General features: G+C 38.5%; 1 protein-coding gene and 1 pseudogene across 2 annotated transcripts in view; both read left to right on the forward strand.

Moving 5' to 3' along the window:
• Positions 1-20,353, forward strand: part of LOC143671118 (cleavage and polyadenylation specificity factor subunit 7-like) — a 408,209-nt pseudogene that overhangs the window by 365,464 nt on the left and 22,392 nt on the right. The window lies entirely within an intron of this gene.
• LOC143670711 (P antigen family member 3-like) lies at positions 1,806-8,942 on the forward strand. Its single transcript, XM_077145626.1, has 5 exons — positions 1,806-1,930; positions 2,812-2,917; positions 3,362-3,470; positions 6,115-6,240; positions 8,831-8,942. The coding sequence occupies exons 2-5, from the start codon at positions 2,834-2,836 to the stop codon at positions 8,845-8,847; spliced, it is 336 nt and encodes a 111-aa protein (XP_077001741.1). The 5' UTR covers positions 1,806-1,930; positions 2,812-2,833; the 3' UTR covers positions 8,848-8,942.

Genomic DNA, 20,353 nt, shown 5'->3' on the forward strand with positions numbered 1-20,353 from the left:
CCAGTTGATATTTAACAAGGATGCCAAGTCTACTTCAAGGAAGAAACACAGTTTCTACAACAATGGTGATGGGACAACTGGAAATTGACATGCAGAAGAATAAATTTTGATGCCTACGTCTTTTTTTTTTTTAAAAAATTCATTTTATTTTTAAATCTTTTTCTTTTTTATTGTGAAAAATAACATATATACAAAAAAGCAATAAATTTCAAAATCCACTGTAACAATTAGATATAGACTATATTTCAGTATTTGGTATGGGTTACAGTTCCACAGTTTTAGGATTTTCCTTCTAGCTGCTCCAAGACCCTGGAGACGAAAAGAAATGCCAATATAATGATTCAGCGGTCATACTCATTTGTTAAATCCTATCTCCTCTGTTACAACTCCACCTTCTTTTGAGCTTTCTCCCACTCTTGAGTGGTATTTGGGCTATGCCCATTTTAACTTTTTCATGTGGGAAGGGGCTATTGATAATATGGGGTAGGAGGATGGAACTAGCTGATGTTCTGGAGAGGCTGGGCCCTCTGGGTTTCAGGAGTTACTTGGTCCAGGGACCCATCTGGAGGTTGTAGGTTTCTGGAAAGTGACCCTAGTACATGGAGCCTTGTTGAATCTCAGTTAAAGCACTAGGTGTTTGTAAGGGTTAGCAGGAATGATTTTGATTGGGGCTTGGCAAACCACATACATCTCATGATATATAAAAATAAACTAAAAATGGATCAATGGTGTAAATATAAGAGGCAATACAATAAAATCCTTTGAGGAAAACACTTCAGAACCTATTATTATACAATGGAATCTTAGACATGACATCAAAAGTGTGAGCAACGAAAGAAAAATAGAAAAATGGGACTTCATCAAAATTTAAACTTCTGTGTACTAAAGGGCATTATCAACAAAGCAAAAAGACAACATTCAGAATGAAAGAAGCATTTGAAATCGTATGTCTAATAAGAATTTAATGTCCAAGATATATAAAGAACTCCTACAACTCAACAATCAAAACAAAAAGTGGATAATTAAAACATGGGCAAAGGACTTGAACAGACATCTTTCCATAGATGGTACACAAATGGCCAATATGGATGTGAAAAGATGCTCAGCATCATTAGCTTTCAGGGAAAAGCAAATCAATGACATACCACTCCAGCATCCACTAGGTGGCTATTTTTTTTAATGCAAATTTACAAGTGTTAACGAAGATTTGGAGAACTATGAAGCTTCCGACACTGTTAATGGGACTATAAATGGTGGAACTGCGATGAAAAAGTTTGGTGGTATTTTAGTTTTCTAAAGCTGCCAGGATGCAACACACCAGAGATGAATCATCTTTTAACAAAATGATTTATTTAGTTAAAAATTTATACTTCTAAAGGTTAAAATATATTGGGTAGATGGAAATACTAGCAGTCAATGAGAGGGAGGAGTAACGACATATGATACGTAAGCATTTTTTCCTCTTTTTATTTATTTTTCTGGAGTGGTGCAAATGTTCTGAAAAATTATCATGGTGATGAATATACTACTGTGTGATATTGGGAGCCATTGATTGTACACCATGTATGGAACGTTGGTACGTTCAGAAAGTTTGTGTTGTATGTTGATTGTCAATAAAAAAATTAAAAAAAATTTTCTGTCCCAGCAGGTCAGGGCTTTCTGAGAGGCATCTTCTCCTCCGACCCCAACGTTCCCGCCACCAGCAGCTGGGTTGTGCGGTGACAAGAGACAAGCCCGGCCAGTCCCTGTCAGGCCTCAGGAGACGCCACATCCAGATCCGCAGTGGCGGGAAACGATCGCCCCGTGACGCGCGCGGGCTCAGTGCGCATGCTCTTTGCCGAGCTTTGCCCGTTATCCCAGCGCAGAGCGGTGTGGTCGGAGCTAGGATAGCTACCGTCCTGCTTTCTTCTCCCGGCTTGAGAGTTAGCGGGTAGGTGTCCACGGCGGTCCTCCACGAGTTGAAGCGGGAACGAGAGCGAGGGGCAGCCAGCGGGGTTGGGGCGGGTCCCGGCGGCGCGATCATTTGGCCTCGGAGGAGGAAGGTCGTCGACGGTCGTCGACGGTCGTCGTGTGTCTCCTCACGAGGGGCGCGGCCGCCATGACCGTTGGCGTCGTGGTGGGACCCGGAGCCTGGGATGAGGGCCGCAGGCTGGAGGGGGTTAGTGGAAGCGGGGCGGATCTTGGGGACACTGTTTGAGTTTTCTGAGCCGCAAGGCACCTGCAACTGCCGCAGGGGCGAGCTTCTGGCGTCCACACTGGGTCCCTGAGGAGGGGGCGGGGGCGGCAGTCGAGAAAGAGCGGGAAGGCCGTGAGTCGGCACCGCGTCCCGTCCCTGAGGTGTGGACTGTGCAGGCCGTGCTGCCTCGTGAGGAAACGGCCGCGGTTCATCTCGGCTGCCCAGTGCTGCCAGCGTAGCGCGGAGACAGCCCGAGTCCATATGTAAGCGAGGACGTGCGGCCGTGTGTTCCGATCCAAATGACTCCTGAGGGGATAGAAGAGTGACAAAGGGGGGAAGAGCCTAGTCATTGGGCATATGCCAGAGTTGGAATCACTTAAGTTTCTATTCTCGGGTGGTATTTTACTAAATGTCTTCATCATGGCAAATCCATTTGTGAAACCAGCTCTCGTGCAAAGGCCTGTGCCTATTACCATGTGCTTTAGGGTGATTGCTCTGCCGGCTTGGTCACGACAGGGACACGTGCCGTATTTGGTGTGACCGCAAAGTATGCGTGCTTATCATGACACTGGGAAATGTTTGGGTGTTTTAAAAGGTACAGACCTATCCCCTGAAGTGTGTTTTTCAAATCACAGTTTGCTACTTAGAGTTGGAAAGATGAGTGGACAATCCGTATCCATCCCCCAATCTGAAGAAAAGTGGGATGGTCAAGAATTTGAGCAGCCAACTGAAGTTGAAGTTGTGAGTGTTTTAACATTTCTACTAGCAAAACCTTTATTTGGGGGAGGATGGTGTTCAATAAACATACTCTTATAAAGGTCTTTCATGCTGAGAACAGGTGATTATTGAAGCTCATGATCCAAGATGGTTCCATCTTATTGTCTGGATGGTGATGCTGTATGCTCCCCATAAAGACGTCCTATGACTTCCTGGTCATGCTTATAAAAACAGATGCACACGTCCATCCCAGCGTATATTAAAATAGCTTCCAAATGCTTGACATAGCCTCTCTGTGGAGAGAGTCACTTTTTAAGAATGAATATATGGAATCATGTTGGACAAATGTCTTGAGACTTATTTGTGATTGAATACATATGTTTGTTGAATATATACATGTGTTATATGTGTGCATATTATGGATATGTATTAATGATGAAGCTTGTTATTTGTACACACACCCCCTAGGCCGATCAACCCGATGATGAACAACCTGAGCATGATGAGCCACCAGCCCAAAGCCAGGATATTCCTCCTGGTCAGGAAGTAGAAGATGAAAGAGTCGATGCATCCCAAGGTGATGTGAAGGGGAAGAAGAATGCCTATCGGGGGAGGGGTGTGTGTGTACATCATGCATTATAACATACCAGTAACGGGGCAAGAAATCATTGGGTAGGGATCTCTAACATTGCCTGAAAATGGGCTGTGAATGTGAAGAAAGTATAGTTTGCGGTTTCGTGAAGTCACTTGCTGTAATGAATTTCTCCTTTTGTTCCAGACCTGGTTCATGTTCTTGAAAACTTGCCAGACCTCTATATTAGCAAATCCAAGGAAGCTGTGTTTAATTTTAGTCATAAAATGGCATATCATTCCCCTAGTCCGATTTGGCCTCCTTGAATGTGTATGGCCCTATTAGTTATTGTATCCAAAGCTTAAGCAACTCTTACTCATACTAATATATGTAGGGTGTCAAATCAAACATATTATAAAACCTTTAGTAAAGCCTGGTTGCATAGGCATGTCAAGCCCATTTTATAAATGAGAAGACTGAGGCTCAGGGATTCTGTCTTCACAAAGAGCACTGGAGACAGAATTTGTATTTCATTCCAGTCTTTGAGCTCTTCTTGCTACATGTGACTGTAAGAAAAAATGAATAATTTTCTTAAAATGCTTAATACTCAAATGTCTGTGCAGTAAGGTAGCTCAGTAGTGGCACAGGAATAAGTCTGATTCAGTGTAACATGTTAGAGGCTCCAGAAATGAACTCAATTAATGGTAACCACCATTTCCTTTGATTGATAATTTTTAGATGGTGAATTTGGTTAAAAGCTTGATAATCCGGGATACTAGCATATAGGTAGCAGGTTTAGTATGACTTTTTTAAGTGGCTTTTTAAAAATGCTTACATGCCTTTATGGTTAGAAAAATGGGAAAATTAACATAGAATTATCATGAAACAGAAAGTTCTTTCCAGTCCTGGTGTTTTTAAACAAAACATTTTCATAGCTCAGGTTATGGATTACTTTAGTGATTTGGTATTAACGGGTTTAGAAGATTTCACTGCAGCAGTGCCCATTGATTTATTTCCACCCCCACTTTTCTTCTCACTATCAGATAGCAATTTTGCTTTTACTTACAAAAAGTCTTTTGGGGCGGGCCACGTTGGCTCCCAGGCAGAGTACTTGCCTACCATGCCAGAGACCCGGGTTGGTTTCCCGGTTCCTGCCCACGCAAAGAAGAAGAAAAATTCCGTTGTTATTTTGGTATTTCATTCAATGTGAGGTTCATTTATGGAAAGTTACACATAAATTTTAATCAAATAAGTTTCTGGTTACCCCAGTAGAAGATAGGTCGTCACTATAAGATTTGTCATAGGTCAGCAAATCTATTCAGCTACTTTTATAGAAAATTACACTTTAAAGCTAATTAAAATCCTATCCCTGGTGTAAATTCCAGATTTCTTATTGGCTGATTTCTCACTGTTCTTAACACAGTAGGATAAATTATAAAAAAAGAAAATGTGGATGTGTTGTGGTTTACCTTTAGATTATTTAGAGTGAATGTTTCATAATACAGGAAAATAAATATATGAATTCCACTCCTACTTTTAATGATTGTGAAAATAACACTTGTCTTCCTGAACCACAATCTAACTTACATGTTTTTTTACATTTACTTTTGTTTTGGAAAAACTGAACTTTACTGAAAAGTTACAAGAATAGTACCATTAACTCTCATGTACTGTGTAACCTAGATTCATCATTTGTTAATCGCTTTTTTACCAGTTGGTTTCATATCCCCTGTCGGCCTTCCTTTCTCTTCCCCCCTCCTGCCTTGCTGTACCTGGGCCTGCATGAGAGTGTGCGTTCAGAGAGATAGACAGATAAAAATATGTATCATATATGTTTATATACAAATTTATCAATATTGTATTTATTATTTTTAATACTGAATCATTTAGATTAAGTTTTAGATATTATGACCCTTTACCTTAGGTGTGTTTGTACCCTAAAAACAAGGAAAAAATATTTCTCTTGATTAACCACTATATAATTATCAAATTCAGGAAAATTAGAATGAGAAAGTGAAACCATTTAATTTAAAGTTTGTTTTCAAATATACCCAGTTGTCCCAGTTATTGTCTTCAAACATGAATAGACATATATCTTTACAAAGATAGATAGATGCCTTTAGATAACATGTCTATTTAGTCTCCTCTACTCTGGACCTTCAGTGTTTTATTTTCTTGCCTGACACTGATGTTTTTTCAAAATCAGCTGGTCCTTGTTTTGTGAAAGCTTGATCAATGTGGCTTTTAAAATGTATTTTTATAAAGACTTTTTATCACTCAACACTTACTGGTGCTTGCTCATGCCATGTAATATGCTAAGATCTAGGGGTATAAATAATAATAAGAGGTTATTTCTGCCTTTAGCTCACATTCTAGTAAGAGATTCAAATAAACCACTGTTTGAATTTGATAAATACAAAAGGGGCATCTGAGTTGTCTGGGGGCAGTCTTGAGACAGGAGAAGAGTAAAATTTGAAACATCTTGCTCTCCCTTTTTTAAGCAACAGACTCCTAAAATGTTTTTGGGATTTTAATGAATCGCATCTCTTACCACACTAGCCCGTGGGCTTGTATTTCATAGCACTGAGGGACTGAACAAATATTTGTGTTTCATGTTTTGCTGTTTAAATTGACAACCTTGTTTTTTAAGAGTGTGACCTGGAAGATGAACTCCAGGAACTGACTCAACCAGAGACTTGGGGTGAAGGTGGAGACGGTCCAGACATCGAGGGAGATATTGTAACATATCTGGAACCTGTTAAAATGCCGGAACCAGGTATGGTATCCATTAAGAGTGCAAATGAGTTGGTCTCTGTTTTCCACAATATTATATCACGAATAATATAGAGGAAATATTACTGCTGCTTTAATAACAGAGTACAATTGTAAGGATTCTTTGAAAGGTAGTTCAGACCCCAAATGCCTGACTTACAGACTATCCGATATGGAAATAAAGTGGGTCAAACCTATATGGGATTATAAACTATGAAAGCATTTTCTTACTTTTAAGTATAAGTGCTTAACCACACCTAGTAATTTTCAGATACTTTTATAAAAGTCTGTTTTTAACAATTACATAATACAGTTGTCATAAATAAACATCAGTCTGTATGATATATGCTGAAGCACTGAAGAAGGTTCTGGTCACAGCTCTAACATAATTTGTGTGACTGTGGGCAAATCCCTTAACTTCTAAACATATATTTGCTCTTATAGAAATACTGAGTTCAAAACAGATACATTAAAATCATTTTCTGGTTCTGTTGAATATGCTACAGATATAATCTGCTTTGCATGATTTGTTTATCATAAACCATCAAACCCTAGCTTGGATCAAATTACAGCATCTGAATTGGGTTTCATTGCTACTAATAAAATGAACTTACACCCTGCTTGATAGTGGTTTTCTGTATGGAGGCTTGAATATGTATTCTTAGATTCTGTCAATTTCTTAATTCTTCTAGCTCTTAAAGAATAATTGCGTATTGATTTCTTCCTTAAGTGAAGGTTGAATAACTGAATAATAAAATAACAAGAGAGGTGTAATTTACCGTTTCTGTGGCTTACTAAGTAGGAACAGTTCATGGAGTCATTGATGCGCAACGTGAGCATGAGATACAATTTCTAAAGATGTCCCCTGTCCCCACAGTCATATAGAGTAACTATTTCTAGCAAAAATGGGGACACCTTTAAAAATACTAAAAGATGCTTATTTTAAGTTTCTGCCTTGAGATATTAATTGATAGCATTTGAAGTTCAGTGATTATAACTGTAATACTTCCTGAGTCATCAACCTAAGTTTGTTTTACATAGGTGTTTTCCAAATTCCAGATCATTAATTACACAGATTCTGAATGTAAAGGAAGCACGTGAAGTTTAGGAAAGAAATTGCCTTCAATTAGCCTTCTAAAGTTTTCACACCATTCCTGAACCATTCCATTACAATATTTAGATTAAAAAATACTGTTCAGGCTACTTTCAGGAATATCCTGACCATCATTAAAATGTACTCATCTGAAGATCATACATAGCTTATTTTAAAAAAGAAAAAGATACTTTTTTGAGTATCCAGTATAAGAGAAAATAAGAAAAGAGCTACTGAATAAAATAAGAGTAAAGGAAAGGGGTACTTAATAACAGATAGGTATGACTTATTAGGAAAAGGAAAAATAGCCCAACTAATAACTAGTTCAAAGAGATTTCTCTTTTTAAAGGGATCTATGACTAGAGGATGCACGAGTTCATGTAATCTTGAAGACAATGAACAAAGACCAAGTATACACAATAATAAATATGAACAAGAAACTAATAGATATTGAGCCTATCATATAATTTAAAGGGAATATATTCTTGAAGTCTAACATTTTCATAATCTTGATGAAATGGCTAATATGCTAGAAAACATACATTAGTTGACATAATAACCTACTAATAACTGAATATCTAAACATTACAAATACCATAGAGGGACTTTGAAAAATTGTCAGTGTTGTCTCTCAAAGACACTTACCTTTTAGAAGCAAAAGTTAATCTGTATATCTTTATAATTGTTTTTTCCAGGTTTCTATTTTCTCTTTTCTCCCTTCTTTCCTTCTTCCCTTGTTGCCTCCTTTTTTTCCTTCCTTTCTTCTTGCCAGACTGAATAAAGGTACTATTTTTCCTTCATATTTTGATGTCATCTATTATAATAATAGTTTAAATCTAATGTGACCATGTAATTTATTATACAAAAGAGAACACATTTAAGGGTGTGAAAAGGCTTTAATTTATAATTTCACAAGTAAAACATAAAAATGGACAAATGGTTACCATACTTAAAGTAAACATAGAAGGGATAAAGTAGCCCCAAGAAACATTATTGCACTTTTCCACGATAAAGACAAAACAAATGTAATCCTGGCTTTTCTATTTTCTTCATTTAAGCAGTTTCAAGTTTGACATAATTACTTTAGCAGTCTTCTATCCAGAATGTTATTTCAAGTCAAAACATTTAAATAATACTTTAAAATATGTCTTTTTTAGTAGAGTTTTTGTTTGGATGGATTCTTACGAAAAGTATACCCAATTTTTGCCTTCTACTGAAAATCACCTTGAAATAAATACGCTTGATATCATCTTCTGAACTTCAACAATTTCTTTTACCGTCAGAAAGAGTTATGTGTTTTTTAAAAATGTTTAACATACCTGAAAGTCTACCTTCAAAGGCTGTACAGAGGTTTAACTGGAAGTAAGCCAGAGGATCACCTTTAAAATCATGATTTTTGTTCATTTTATAAAAACCAAAGCTCTAGTGTTCGTTGTACATCTTTAGTATCATCTTGATAAAGTGTGCCTAAGTAACGTTCCCAACTATGTTTATATTACAGGTGAAGGGCAGCCTTAAATTTGAGAAGACAAGGTGAAACCGTACACGCTGCTGTTCTTATGTTAGAAATATAACTGTTGAAAATCTCAAAATAAAGATTGACACTTTTCTCTGCAAAAGCCTTGCACGCATTTTGTAAAATTTATTTTTAGGTGTTTTGTGCTATTGAAAATTGCATTGATTTTTGAAATTTTTGTATTCTAGTTAGGCTAGTATATAGAGATATAATGTTTCCATACTAACTTTCTGTCCAGCATCATGCTGAAGTTGTTTATTAATACCAAATGTTTTTCTGTAGATCCTTTTTGATGTTCAACATACAGGACCATATCATTTTTAAATTATAGGGTTTTGTTTCTGCTGTTCTAAGTATTTTGTCTTTTGCTTTTCTCGTGTTACAAAATTGGACAGACCCACTCTGTACAGTGTTGATTAGAACTGGTGATACTGGGCATCTTGTCTTATACCTGATTGTAAATGGAAAATTTTCAACATTACACCATTTTTACTGTGCTTTTTTAAAAAACAGATCCAGTTTATCAGAGAAGGGAAGTCTATTCAATTCCTAGTTTCCTGAGAATCTTAACTTGAATATATGTTGAATTTCATCAAACACTCATACTACACTATTGAAATGATCATAGTATTTTTACTTCATTAATGTGTCAACGTAAATTACATTAGTAAGTTTTTACGTTTAGACCAATCTTGCATTCTCAGAGTAAACAAATTGTATCATAGAATATCTTCTTCCCTAATATTCGTTTTAGGACTTCTCTATATATCCTCATGAGTGAGATTATCATACATTTTTATTTCATGTACTCTTTTTGTTGGCCTTTGGTATCAAGGTTACACCAGCTTCATAAAATGAATTGGGATATAAAGCCTCTTCTTGTATTCTCTAACTGAAATCTCTACAGTGCTGTGAGTAATGTAGAGCTAGGCTTTCCCATGACCAGCTGGTCCTTGATTGCTTCTCTCTCTAGAATTGGATCCCACCTAAACGGCAGTAACAGAAGGGGAAGTTCCAGGTTACAATCTGTATTAGTTAGGGGTCTCTAGAGAAACAGAATCAACAGGGAACACTCGCAAATATAAAATTTATAAAAGTGTCTCACGTGACCACAGGAATGCAGAGTCCAAACTGCGCAGGGCAGGCTGTGAAGCCGACGACTCCGATGGAGGGTCTGGACGAACTCCACAGGAGAGGCTCCCCAGCCCAAGCAGGAATAGAGCCTGTCTCTTCCTAAAGCCTCCTTAAAAGGCTTCCCTGATTAGATTAAGTATCACTCATTGCAGAAGACACTCCCCTTTGGCTGATTACAAATGGAATCAGCTGTGGACGCAGCTGACGTGCTCATGATCTAATTCTATGAAATGTCCTCATTGCAACAGACAGGCCAGCACTTGCCCAACCACACAGGTACCACAACTTGGCCAAGTTGACACATGTCCCTGACCATGACACCATCCCTTCAAACATTGTAAGACAAACATCTTGCCTGGAAGATGCCTCTAATGATGCTGTCACTGAGAAAGCTACCTGCTCCTTTTTCTTTCTTGGTATCAAGTTTCTGTAAGAGAAAGTTAAATGTAACTGCTCTGTTAATTTGCATAGAGAATGCTTGTGTTAGTTGGATTCAGTTGTCAACTTGGCCAGATGAGCATACCTAGTCTTGTTGCTGTGGACCTAAGCCAACAGTATGTGAACCTCATCTGTTGCCAATTACATCTGCAGTCAGCTAGGAGGCGTGTCTGCTGCAATGAGTGACATTCGACTTAATTGGCTGGTGCTTAAATGAGAGAACACAATGTAGCACAGCCTAAGCAGCTCAGCATTCCTCATCTCAGCACCAGCAGCTCAGCCCAGGCCTTTGGAGATGCAGAAAGAAGTCACCCCAGGGAAAGTTGTCGAAACCCAGGGGCCTGGAGAGAAGACCAGCAGAGACCATCTTGTGCCTTCCACGTAAGAAAGAACCTCAGTGGAAAGTTAGCTGCCTTTCCTCTGAAGAACCAACAAAATAAATCCCCTTTTATTAAAAGTCAATCCGTCTCAGGTGTGCTGCATTCGGCAGCTAGCAAACTAGAACAATGTTGGTCTTTGCTAAATGGTCCTGATGGATGACTAACCCTAGAGCTGTGTACAATTATAAAAATAGCTCCATTCATTGAGCTCTTAATGAAGATCCGTATTGGATGTGTAAGATCTGTTTGCCACTTCTCTGTGCTACATTCTAACATGTATTCCCTAACTTACTACTCACAGAGAAGGTAAGTCAGAGTTTTGAGAAAATTTACAAGCACGAAGCAGATTGGGGCTTCAAGTTCTAGTTCAAAGGCCTTACTCTTTTCTCAAAATAAAAGCTTCTGTAAGTATTGGATACAGAAGACCTAATGGTGTGTTTTAATGAGAATCTGATATTTGTATGAAGATTTAAAGTATTACACATATTATTGACATTCTTCCTTGAAGTGTTTCCCAAAATTGGGCACGTGGGCTTCACATGGTGTCTCAGATGAAATCATTGCTACAGAAACAAAAATATTTTATTAAAATGTTATGAACATTTTGTTGAGATATAAATAATATAACTAGAAGATTAACCCATTTCGGTAAGTTTGTGGGGAGGCAGAGCAAAGAAATGAGATCACAAACCCCATGGACAACTGACACAACATCCTTGCGAAAACTTCTTTCATCAGGTTTTCAGAGGTGGAGAGCATGCAGCCACAAATCTGTTTTCCTCTACAAAGTCTTCTGTTGTCCTGGTAGTCACCAGTTCTCCTTCGGAACCCCTTCCAGCTGGCTGATTCCAGCCTTATGCCCCTTATATATCAATACCCGTATTGCTATTAACAATCACAAGTTACATCTCTGGGCCCCATTTGCATCCTTATATACCGCCCCCCTTCCCCCAAATCGTTTTACAACAAAGAACCCTACCCAGGATCCACCCTGCTTAGGGAATGGCAGACATTAAGCAGCAGTTATATCTTCCTCTTACAGAGGTTTAGAAATACTTCTGATCCAAAAAGTGAGACTAAGTTGTAGGATATCCCATTTTGTCACATAATGTGTTAAGAGTCCCTAGGCTGTGGAGCTGGCTGAAACTTCCCAGGTGGAGGAAAAAGGAAAAGAATAAGGGGAACTTCCTGAGGCAAAATTACATGGGTCCAATCTGTCTCCTTGTAGGATATGGCAAGCCATTATTCAGGCCTGGCTCTGACACATACTGCCTGTGTGATGGTGGGTCTTTTCCCAATGTCTAAAATAGAAACTATAATATTTACATTAAATGACTTTTATGAAGAATAAATGAGCTGTATGAAGTAGGCATTAAAGTACAAATGGATTTGGTTCTTTAGTTAAATTGCTTTTTTTCATTTAAATTTTCAAATAAATTATCATTTCATTTACCTTTGCAATTACATCTCTAGCAAGTGATACTAGTTTTGAACTTCAAGTAGGGATATAAAGTTAATTTTTTAAAAAAATGTTCATCGAGAAACTAATTTTATTTAATTAAACAAATAACAATGTAGCTGGTGTCACGTGGCATCGATTCTAAAGCTGGTTTGTAAATGACTGAGGGCTTCCCAATACTGCCCTCAGTCGTGTTGTATGCAGAAACAGGTGTCCTTGTCTGTGTGATTCCAAGGAAAAGAAGTCAATATTCTGGCCATGCGGTACTGCACAATTGAATACAAGAGTCCCACGGTAAAACCCTCAATTGAAGGGGCACAGGTCACTTTCCAGCTGTACCTTAAGGTAGGAAGTGGTTCTGTAACCTACAACTCTACCCTAGGGTGGGTTAAGGCAGAATGTCACGTGCTCAACTGAAACTAGGGATGGGCATGAGAAATGACCTTGTGTTAGTCTCCAGCAAGACAGGGAGTCATGGCAGCTCCTCATGAGGCTGCTTATCTCCTCTTGCTACCAGAGGAACTGCAGGATATTCTGCCAAGACTCAGGTTACATACACGGTAGTCAAGACACCATGGCAGAGCTGGTCCTCTGCAATGTCAGGCACAGAACAGTGAGAGTATGTAAGGTGTCTACAAATATAACACTCACTCCAAAAGAGATACTTCTCCTGTCAGGGTCATTACATAACATTAATTCAACAGACATGTATTGACATGTATCATATTTCAAGAAATATCTGGGATGCCTCAAAGAAGACCAGTGACACATGGTACTTGCCATGAGCGATATCACGCTCTGGTGGAGAAGACAGGCACATAAATAGAAAAATAGTTGAAGTACAAAGGAAGAATAAAAGGAAGGCACACAGCAAAAGGAAAATAAAAAACAAAAAAAACTGGGAATGGGGTAGCCCAGAAACAGGAGGAAAACGAGGAGAGCGAAAGAACTCGCCCGAACTTAACACCTTCACTCATCACTGGGTTCATACACTTGATTCTGCTACTATAAGGCTGAGAGACAACACTTATAAACTAAAACAACCAGATTGGCAGTTTTGTGTTCATTCATAAAGCATTTATTGAGGGATTTTCCCCATTTTTGTATATAGAAGATTTCAGTGAATTAGCCAAAACAGCACTTTCCAGAGTGTGGACACTTCTAGACTGTTCACAGTTTGCAAAAGTTGCTGTAATGCAATATACCAGAAATGGATTGGCTTTTACAAAGGTATTTATTAATTTACAAGCTACAGTTCTCAGGTCATGAAACTGTCCAAATTAAGGCACCAACGAAAGTGTACCCTGTCAGAGGAAAGGCAGCTGGCATCCAGGTTTCCTCTGTCCCATGGGAAGGCACATGGCGATGTCTGCTGTCTTCTTGCTTCTCCCCAGAGCATTTTCTTTCTTAGCTTCTCTCAAAACGGGCTCACAAAGGGCTTCAGGAAAGGATTAAGACCCACCTTGAATTAGACGGGTCACATATCTACGGAAACACCCTAATCAAAAAATCCCACCAACAACAGATCTGAACCCACAAGAATGGATTAGAAGAACATGGCTTTTCTGGGGTACGTAACATTTTCAGACCAGCACATGGGCAAAATGTGAGGTAAATGGCACAAACCCCATCCCCTCGTCTAAGAGAACCAAAGTTTGTGAAGACAGATTTCCTGCTCCTTACAATGTAGTATTTCCAATAAGCAAATTGCAGGTATAAGCATGGCTATAACTTGATTAAGTGAGTATCATGTGTCTTCATCACTCAGACAAAAATACATCTCTGAGCACCTGTCGGGAGGCCCTGGGGGCACAGGAAGGATTCATACATGATAAGAGTTCTCAAAGAGCTCAGCATCAAATGAGGAAAGAATCACAAAACAAGAGTGAAGAGAGCCATGGCAGGGATGAGCCAGGGGATGCTACAAACTCAGAGAAGAGCCCTGTAGCCCAGGCTCTCGGGAATGACTCCCACAGCAGGTGATGCGTGCTCTACATACGGCTCCACTATTGAGAAACTTTAACTCTCTGTTCATTATCCGCCTTTTAGTTAAAAGAAATATATAAACCTCTCTGCTTAGTTATCTCTATTAAAAGGAAGATCAAAGATGATAAGTGTTTTATTCAAATTCAGATTAGTAGGCCATGGTGTGAAGAATTTTCAACCTACAACTCTTGGAACCCCTGTTCAATTTTCATTATGCCTGTCATTTTTATCTTAATATTGTTATGCTGGCTTGAAAATATTATGTACTCCAGAAAAGCTATATTTTAATCCTGATCCATTCTTTCTTTTTATTAATTAATGGAAAAAAAGAAATTAACCCAACATTTAGAAATCATACCATTCTACATATGCAATCAGTAATTCTTAACATCATCACATAGATGCATGATCATCATTTCTTAGTACATTTGCATCATTTTAGAAGAACTAGCAACACAACAGAAAAAGATATAGAATGTTAATATAGAGAAAAAAATAAAAGTAATAATAATAGTAAAAAACAAACAAAAAAAGATATAGCTCAGATGCAGCTTCATTCAGGGTTTTAACATGATTACTTTACAATTAGGTATTATTGTGCTGTCCATTTTTGAGTTTTTGTATCTAGTCCCGTTGCACAGTCTGTATCCCTTCATCTCCAATTACCCATTATCTTGCCCTGTTTCTAACTCCTGCTGGGCTCTGTTACCAATGACATATTCCAAGTTTATTCTCGAATGTCGGTTCACATCAGTGGGACCATACAGTATTTGTCCTTTAGTTTTTGGCTAGACTCACTCAGCATACTGTTCTCTAGGTCCATCCATGTTATTACATGCTTCATAAGTTTATCCTGTCTTAAAGCTGCATAATATTCCATCGTATGTATATACCACAGTTTGTTTAGCCACTCGTCTGTTGATGGACATTTTGGCTGCTTCCATCTCTTTGCAATTGTAAATAACGCTGCTATAAACATTGGTGTACAAATGTCCGTTTGTGTCTTTGCCCTTAAGTCCTTTGAGTAGATACCCAGCAATGGTATTGCTGGGTCGTATGGCAATTCTATATTCAGGTTTTCGAGGAACCGCCAAACTGCCTTCCACAGTGGTTGCACCATTTGACATTCCCACCAACAGTGGATAAGTGTGCCTTTTTCTCCGCATCCTCTCCAGCACTTGTCATTTTCTGTTTTTTTGATAATGGCCATTCTGTTGGGTGTGAGATGATATCTCATTGTGGTTTTGATTTGCATTTCTCTAATCGCCGGGGACATTGAGCATCTCTTCATGTGCCTTTTGGCCATTTGTATTTCCTCTTCTGATAGGTGTCTGTTCAAGTCTTTTTCCCATTTTGTAATTGGGTTGGTTGCCTTTTTGTTGTTGTTGAGTTGAACAATCTCTTTATAAATTCTGGATACTAGACCTTTATCTGATATGTCATTTCCAAATATTGTCTCCCATTGTGTAGGCTGTCTTTCTACTTTCTTGATGATGTTCTTTGATGCACAAAAGTGTTTAATTTTGAGGAGCTCCCATTGATTTATTTCCTACTTCAGTGCTCTTGCTTTAGGTTTAAGGTCCATAAAACCGCCTCCAATTGTAAGTTTCATAAGATATCTCCCAACATTTTCCTCTAACTGTTTTATGGTCTTAGACCCAATGTTTAGATCTTTGATCCATTTTGAGTTAACTTTTGTATAGGGTGTGAGATATGGGTCTTCTTTCATTCTTTTGCATATGGATATCCAGTTCTGTAGGCACCATTTATTGAAGAGACTGTTCTGTCCCAGGTGTGTTGGCTTGACTGCCTTATCAAAGATCAGATGTCCATAGATGAGAGGGTCTATATCTGAGCACTCTATTCAATTCCATTGGTCGATATATCTATCTTTATGCCAATACCATGCTGTTTATCCCACTGTGGCTTCATAATATGCCTTAAAGTCCAGCAGCGCGAGACCTCCAGCTTCATTTCTTTCCCTCAAGATGTTTTTAGTAATTCGGGGCACCCTGCCCTTCCAGATAAATTTGCTTATTGGTTTTTCTATTTCTGAAAAATAAGTTGTTGGGATTTTGATTGGTATTGCATTGAATCTGTAAATCAATTTAGGTAGGATTGACATCTTATCCATATTTAGTCTTCCAATCCATGAACACGGTATGCCCTTCCATCTATTTAGGTCTTCTGTGATTTCTTTTAACAGTTTTTTATAGTTTTCTTTATATAGGTTTTTTGTCTCTTTAGTTAAATTTATTCCTAGGTATTTTATTCTTTTAGTTGCAATTGTAAATGGGATTCGTTTCTTGATTTCCCCCTCAGCTTGTTCATTACTAGTGTATAGAAATGCTACAGATTTTTGAATGTTGATCTTGTAACCTGCTACTTTGCTGTACTCATTTATTAGCTCTAGTAGTTTTGTTGTGGATTTTTCCGGGTTTTCGACGTATAGTATCATATCGTCTGCAAACAGTGATAGTTTTACTTCTTCCTTTCCAATTTTGATGCCTTGTATTTCTTTTTGTTGTCTAATTGCTCTGGCTAGAACCTCCAACACAATGTTGAATAATAGTGGTGATAGTGGACATCCTTGTCTTGTTCCTGATCTTAGGGGGAAAGTTTTCAATTTTTCCCCATTGAGGATGATATTAGCTGTGGGTTTTTCATATATTCCCTCTATCATTTTAAGGAAGTTCCCTTGTATTCCTATCTTTTCAAGTGTTTTCAACAGGAAAGGATGTTGAGTCTTGTCAAATGCCTTCTCTGCATCAATTGAGATGATCATGTGATTTTTCTGCTTTGATTTGTTGATATGGTGTATTACATTAATTGATTTTCTTATGTTGAACCATCCTTGCATACCTGGGATGAATCCTACTTGGTCATGATGTATAATTGTTTTAATGTATTGTTGAATATGACTTGCTAGAATTTTATTGAGGATTTTTTCATCTATATTCATTAGAAAGATTTGTCTATAGTTTTCTTTTTTTGTAATATCTTTTCCTGGTTTTGGTATGAGGGTGATGTTGGCTTCATAGAATGAATTAGGTAGTTTTCCCTCCACTTCAATTTTTTTGAAGAGTTTGAGGAGAGTTGGTACTAATTCTTTCTGGAACGTTTGGTACAATTCACATGTGAAGTCGTCTCGTCCTGGACTTTTCTTTTTAGGAAGCTTTTGGATGACTAATTCAATTTCTTTACTTGTGATTGGTTTGTTGAGGTCATCTATTTCTTCTTGAGTCAAAGTTGGTTGTTCATGTCTTTCCAGGAACCTGTCCAATTCATCTAAATTGTTGTATTTATTAGCGTAAAGTTGTTCATAGTATCCTGTTATTTCCTCCTTTATTTCTGTGAGGTCAGTAGTTATGTCTCCTCTTCCATTTCTGATCTTATTTATTTGCATCCTCTCTCTTCTTCTTTTTGTCAATCTTGCTAAGGGCCCATCAATCTTATTGATTTTCTCATAGAACCAACTTCTGGTCTTATTGATTTTCTCTATTGTTTTCATGTTTCCAATTTCATTTATTTCTGCTCTAATCTTTGTTATTTCTTTCCTTTTGCTTGCTTTGGGATTAGTTTGCTGTTCTTTCTCCAGTTCTTCCAAGTGGACAGTTAATTCCTGCATTTTTGCCTTTTCTTCTTTTCTGATATAGGCATTTAGGGCAATAAATTTCCCTCTTAGCACTGCCTTTGCTGCGTCCCATACGTTTTGATATGTTGTGTTTTCATTTTCATTCGCCTCGAGGTATTTACTAATTTCTCTTGCAATTTCTTCTTTGACCCACTCGTTGTTTAAGAGTGTGTTGTTGATCCTCCACGTATTTGTGAATTTTCTGGCACTCCGCCTATTATTGATTTCCAACTTCATTCCTTTATGATCCAAGAAAGTGTTGTGTATGATTTCAATCTTTTTATATTTGTTAAGACTTGCTTTGTGACCCAGCATATGGTCTATCTTTGAGAATGATCCATGAGCACTTGAGAAAAAGGTGTATCCTGCTGTTGTGGGATGTAATGTCCTATAAATGTCTGTTAAGTCTAGCTCATTTATAGTAATATTCAGATTCTTTATTTCTTTATTGATCCTCTGTCTAGATGTTCTGTCCATTGATGAGAGTGGTGAATTGAAGTCTCCAACTATTATGGTATATGTGTCTATTTCCCTTTTCAGTGTTTGCAGTGTATTCCTCACGTATTTTGGGGCATTCTGGTTTGGTGCATAAATATTTATGATTGTTATGTTTTCTTGTTTAATTGTTCCTTTTATCAGTATATAGTGTCCCTCTTTGTCTCTTAACTGTTTTACATTTGAAGTCTAATTTGTTGGATATTACTATAGACACTCATGCTCTTTTCTGGTTGTTATTTGCATGAAATATCTTTTCCCAACCTTTCACTTTCAACCTATGTTTATCTTTGGGTCTGAAATGTGTTTCCTGTAGACAGCATATAGAAGGATCCTGTTTTTTAATCCATTCTGCCAGTCTATGTCTTTTGATTGGGGAATTCAGTCCATTAACATTTAATGTTATTACTGTTTAGATAATATTTTCCTCTACCATTTTGCCTTTTGTATTATATATATCATATCTGACTTTCCTTCTTTCTACACTCTTCTCCATACCTCTCTCTTCTGTCTTTTTGTATCTGACTCTAGTGCTCCCTTTAGTATTTCTTGCAGAGCTGGTCTCTTGGTCACAAATTCTCTCAGTGACTTTTTGTCTGAGAATGTTTTAATTTCTCCCTCATTTTTGAAGGACAATGTTGCTGGATGTAGGAGTCTTGGTTGGCAAATTTTCTCTTTTAGTAATTTAAATATATCATCCCACTGTCTTCTAGCTTCCATGGTTTCTGCTGAGAAATTTACACATAGTCTTATTGGGTTTCCCTTGTATGTGATGGATTGTTTTTCTCTTGCTGCTTTCAAGATCCTCTCTTTCTCTTTGACCTCTGACATTCTAACTAGTAAGTGTCTTGGAGAACGCCTATTTGGGTCTAATCTCTTTGGGGTGCGCTGCACTTCTTGGATCTGTAATTTTAGGTCTTTCATAAGAGTTGCGAAATTTTCAGTGATAATTCCTTCCATTAGTTTTTCTCCTCCTTTTCCCTTCTCCTCTCTTTCTCGGACACCCACAACATGTATATTTGTGTGGTTCATATTGTTCTTGAGTTCCCTGATACCCTGTTCAAAATTTTCCATTCTTTTCCCGATAGTTTCTGTTTCTTTTTGGAATTCAGATGTTCCATCCTCCAAATCACTAATTCTGTCTTCTGTCTCTTTAAATCTATCATTGTAGGTATCCATTGTTTTTTCCATCTTTTCTTCTTTGTCCTTCACTTCCATAAGTTCTGTGATTTTTTTTCAGTTTTTCTATTTCTTCTTTTTGTTCAGCCCATGTCTCCTTATGTCCTCCCTCATTTATTGATTTCTTCTTTGAAGAGGTTTTCCATTTCTGTTCGTATATTCAGTATTAGTTGTCTCAGCTCCTGTATCTCATTTGAACTATTGGTTTGTTTCGTTGACTGGGCCATATTTTCAATTTTCTGCGCGTGATCCGTTATCTTCTGCTGGCGTCTGGGCATTTAGTCAGATTTCCCTGGGTGTTGGACCCAACAGGTTGAAAGATTTTTCTGTGAAATCTCTGGGTTCTGTTTTTCTTATCCTGCCCAGTAGGTGGCGCTCGCGGGACACGTTTGTCTGCGGGTCCCACCAGTAAAAGGTGCTGTGTGTCCTTTAACTTTGGAAAACTCTCACCGTGGGGCAGGTTCGCCAGCCGAAGCGGCTTGGAAGAGGGCCAGCCGGCCCAGGGGTCCGAACGCGGGGTGGGTCGCCGGCCGCCACAGGCCGTGAGAGCACCCGTCCGAATTTCCTAGTCGGCCCGGGGTGCCAAGCGTGGTGGGAGGGCGCCAGCCACCGCGACCCGGGAAAGCGCACCGTTCCCAGCCGGACCGGGTAGTCACGTGTTTGGAAGGGACCCCCCCGTCACCATTCTCCGTGGCCTGGGGATCTCCGATCCAATTCTCTCAGTTGGTCCGGAGGGCCGCGCGTGGTGGGGGCACTAGCCGCCGCGGCTTGAGGGGACTGCCTGTCCAATTGTCCCAGCTGGC

The sequence above is a fragment of the Tamandua tetradactyla genome, chromosome X, assembly GCF_023851605.1.
Source record: "Tamandua tetradactyla isolate mTamTet1 chromosome X, mTamTet1.pri, whole genome shotgun sequence".
In the NCBI taxonomy this organism is placed as follows: domain Eukaryota; kingdom Metazoa; phylum Chordata; class Mammalia; order Pilosa; family Myrmecophagidae; genus Tamandua; species Tamandua tetradactyla.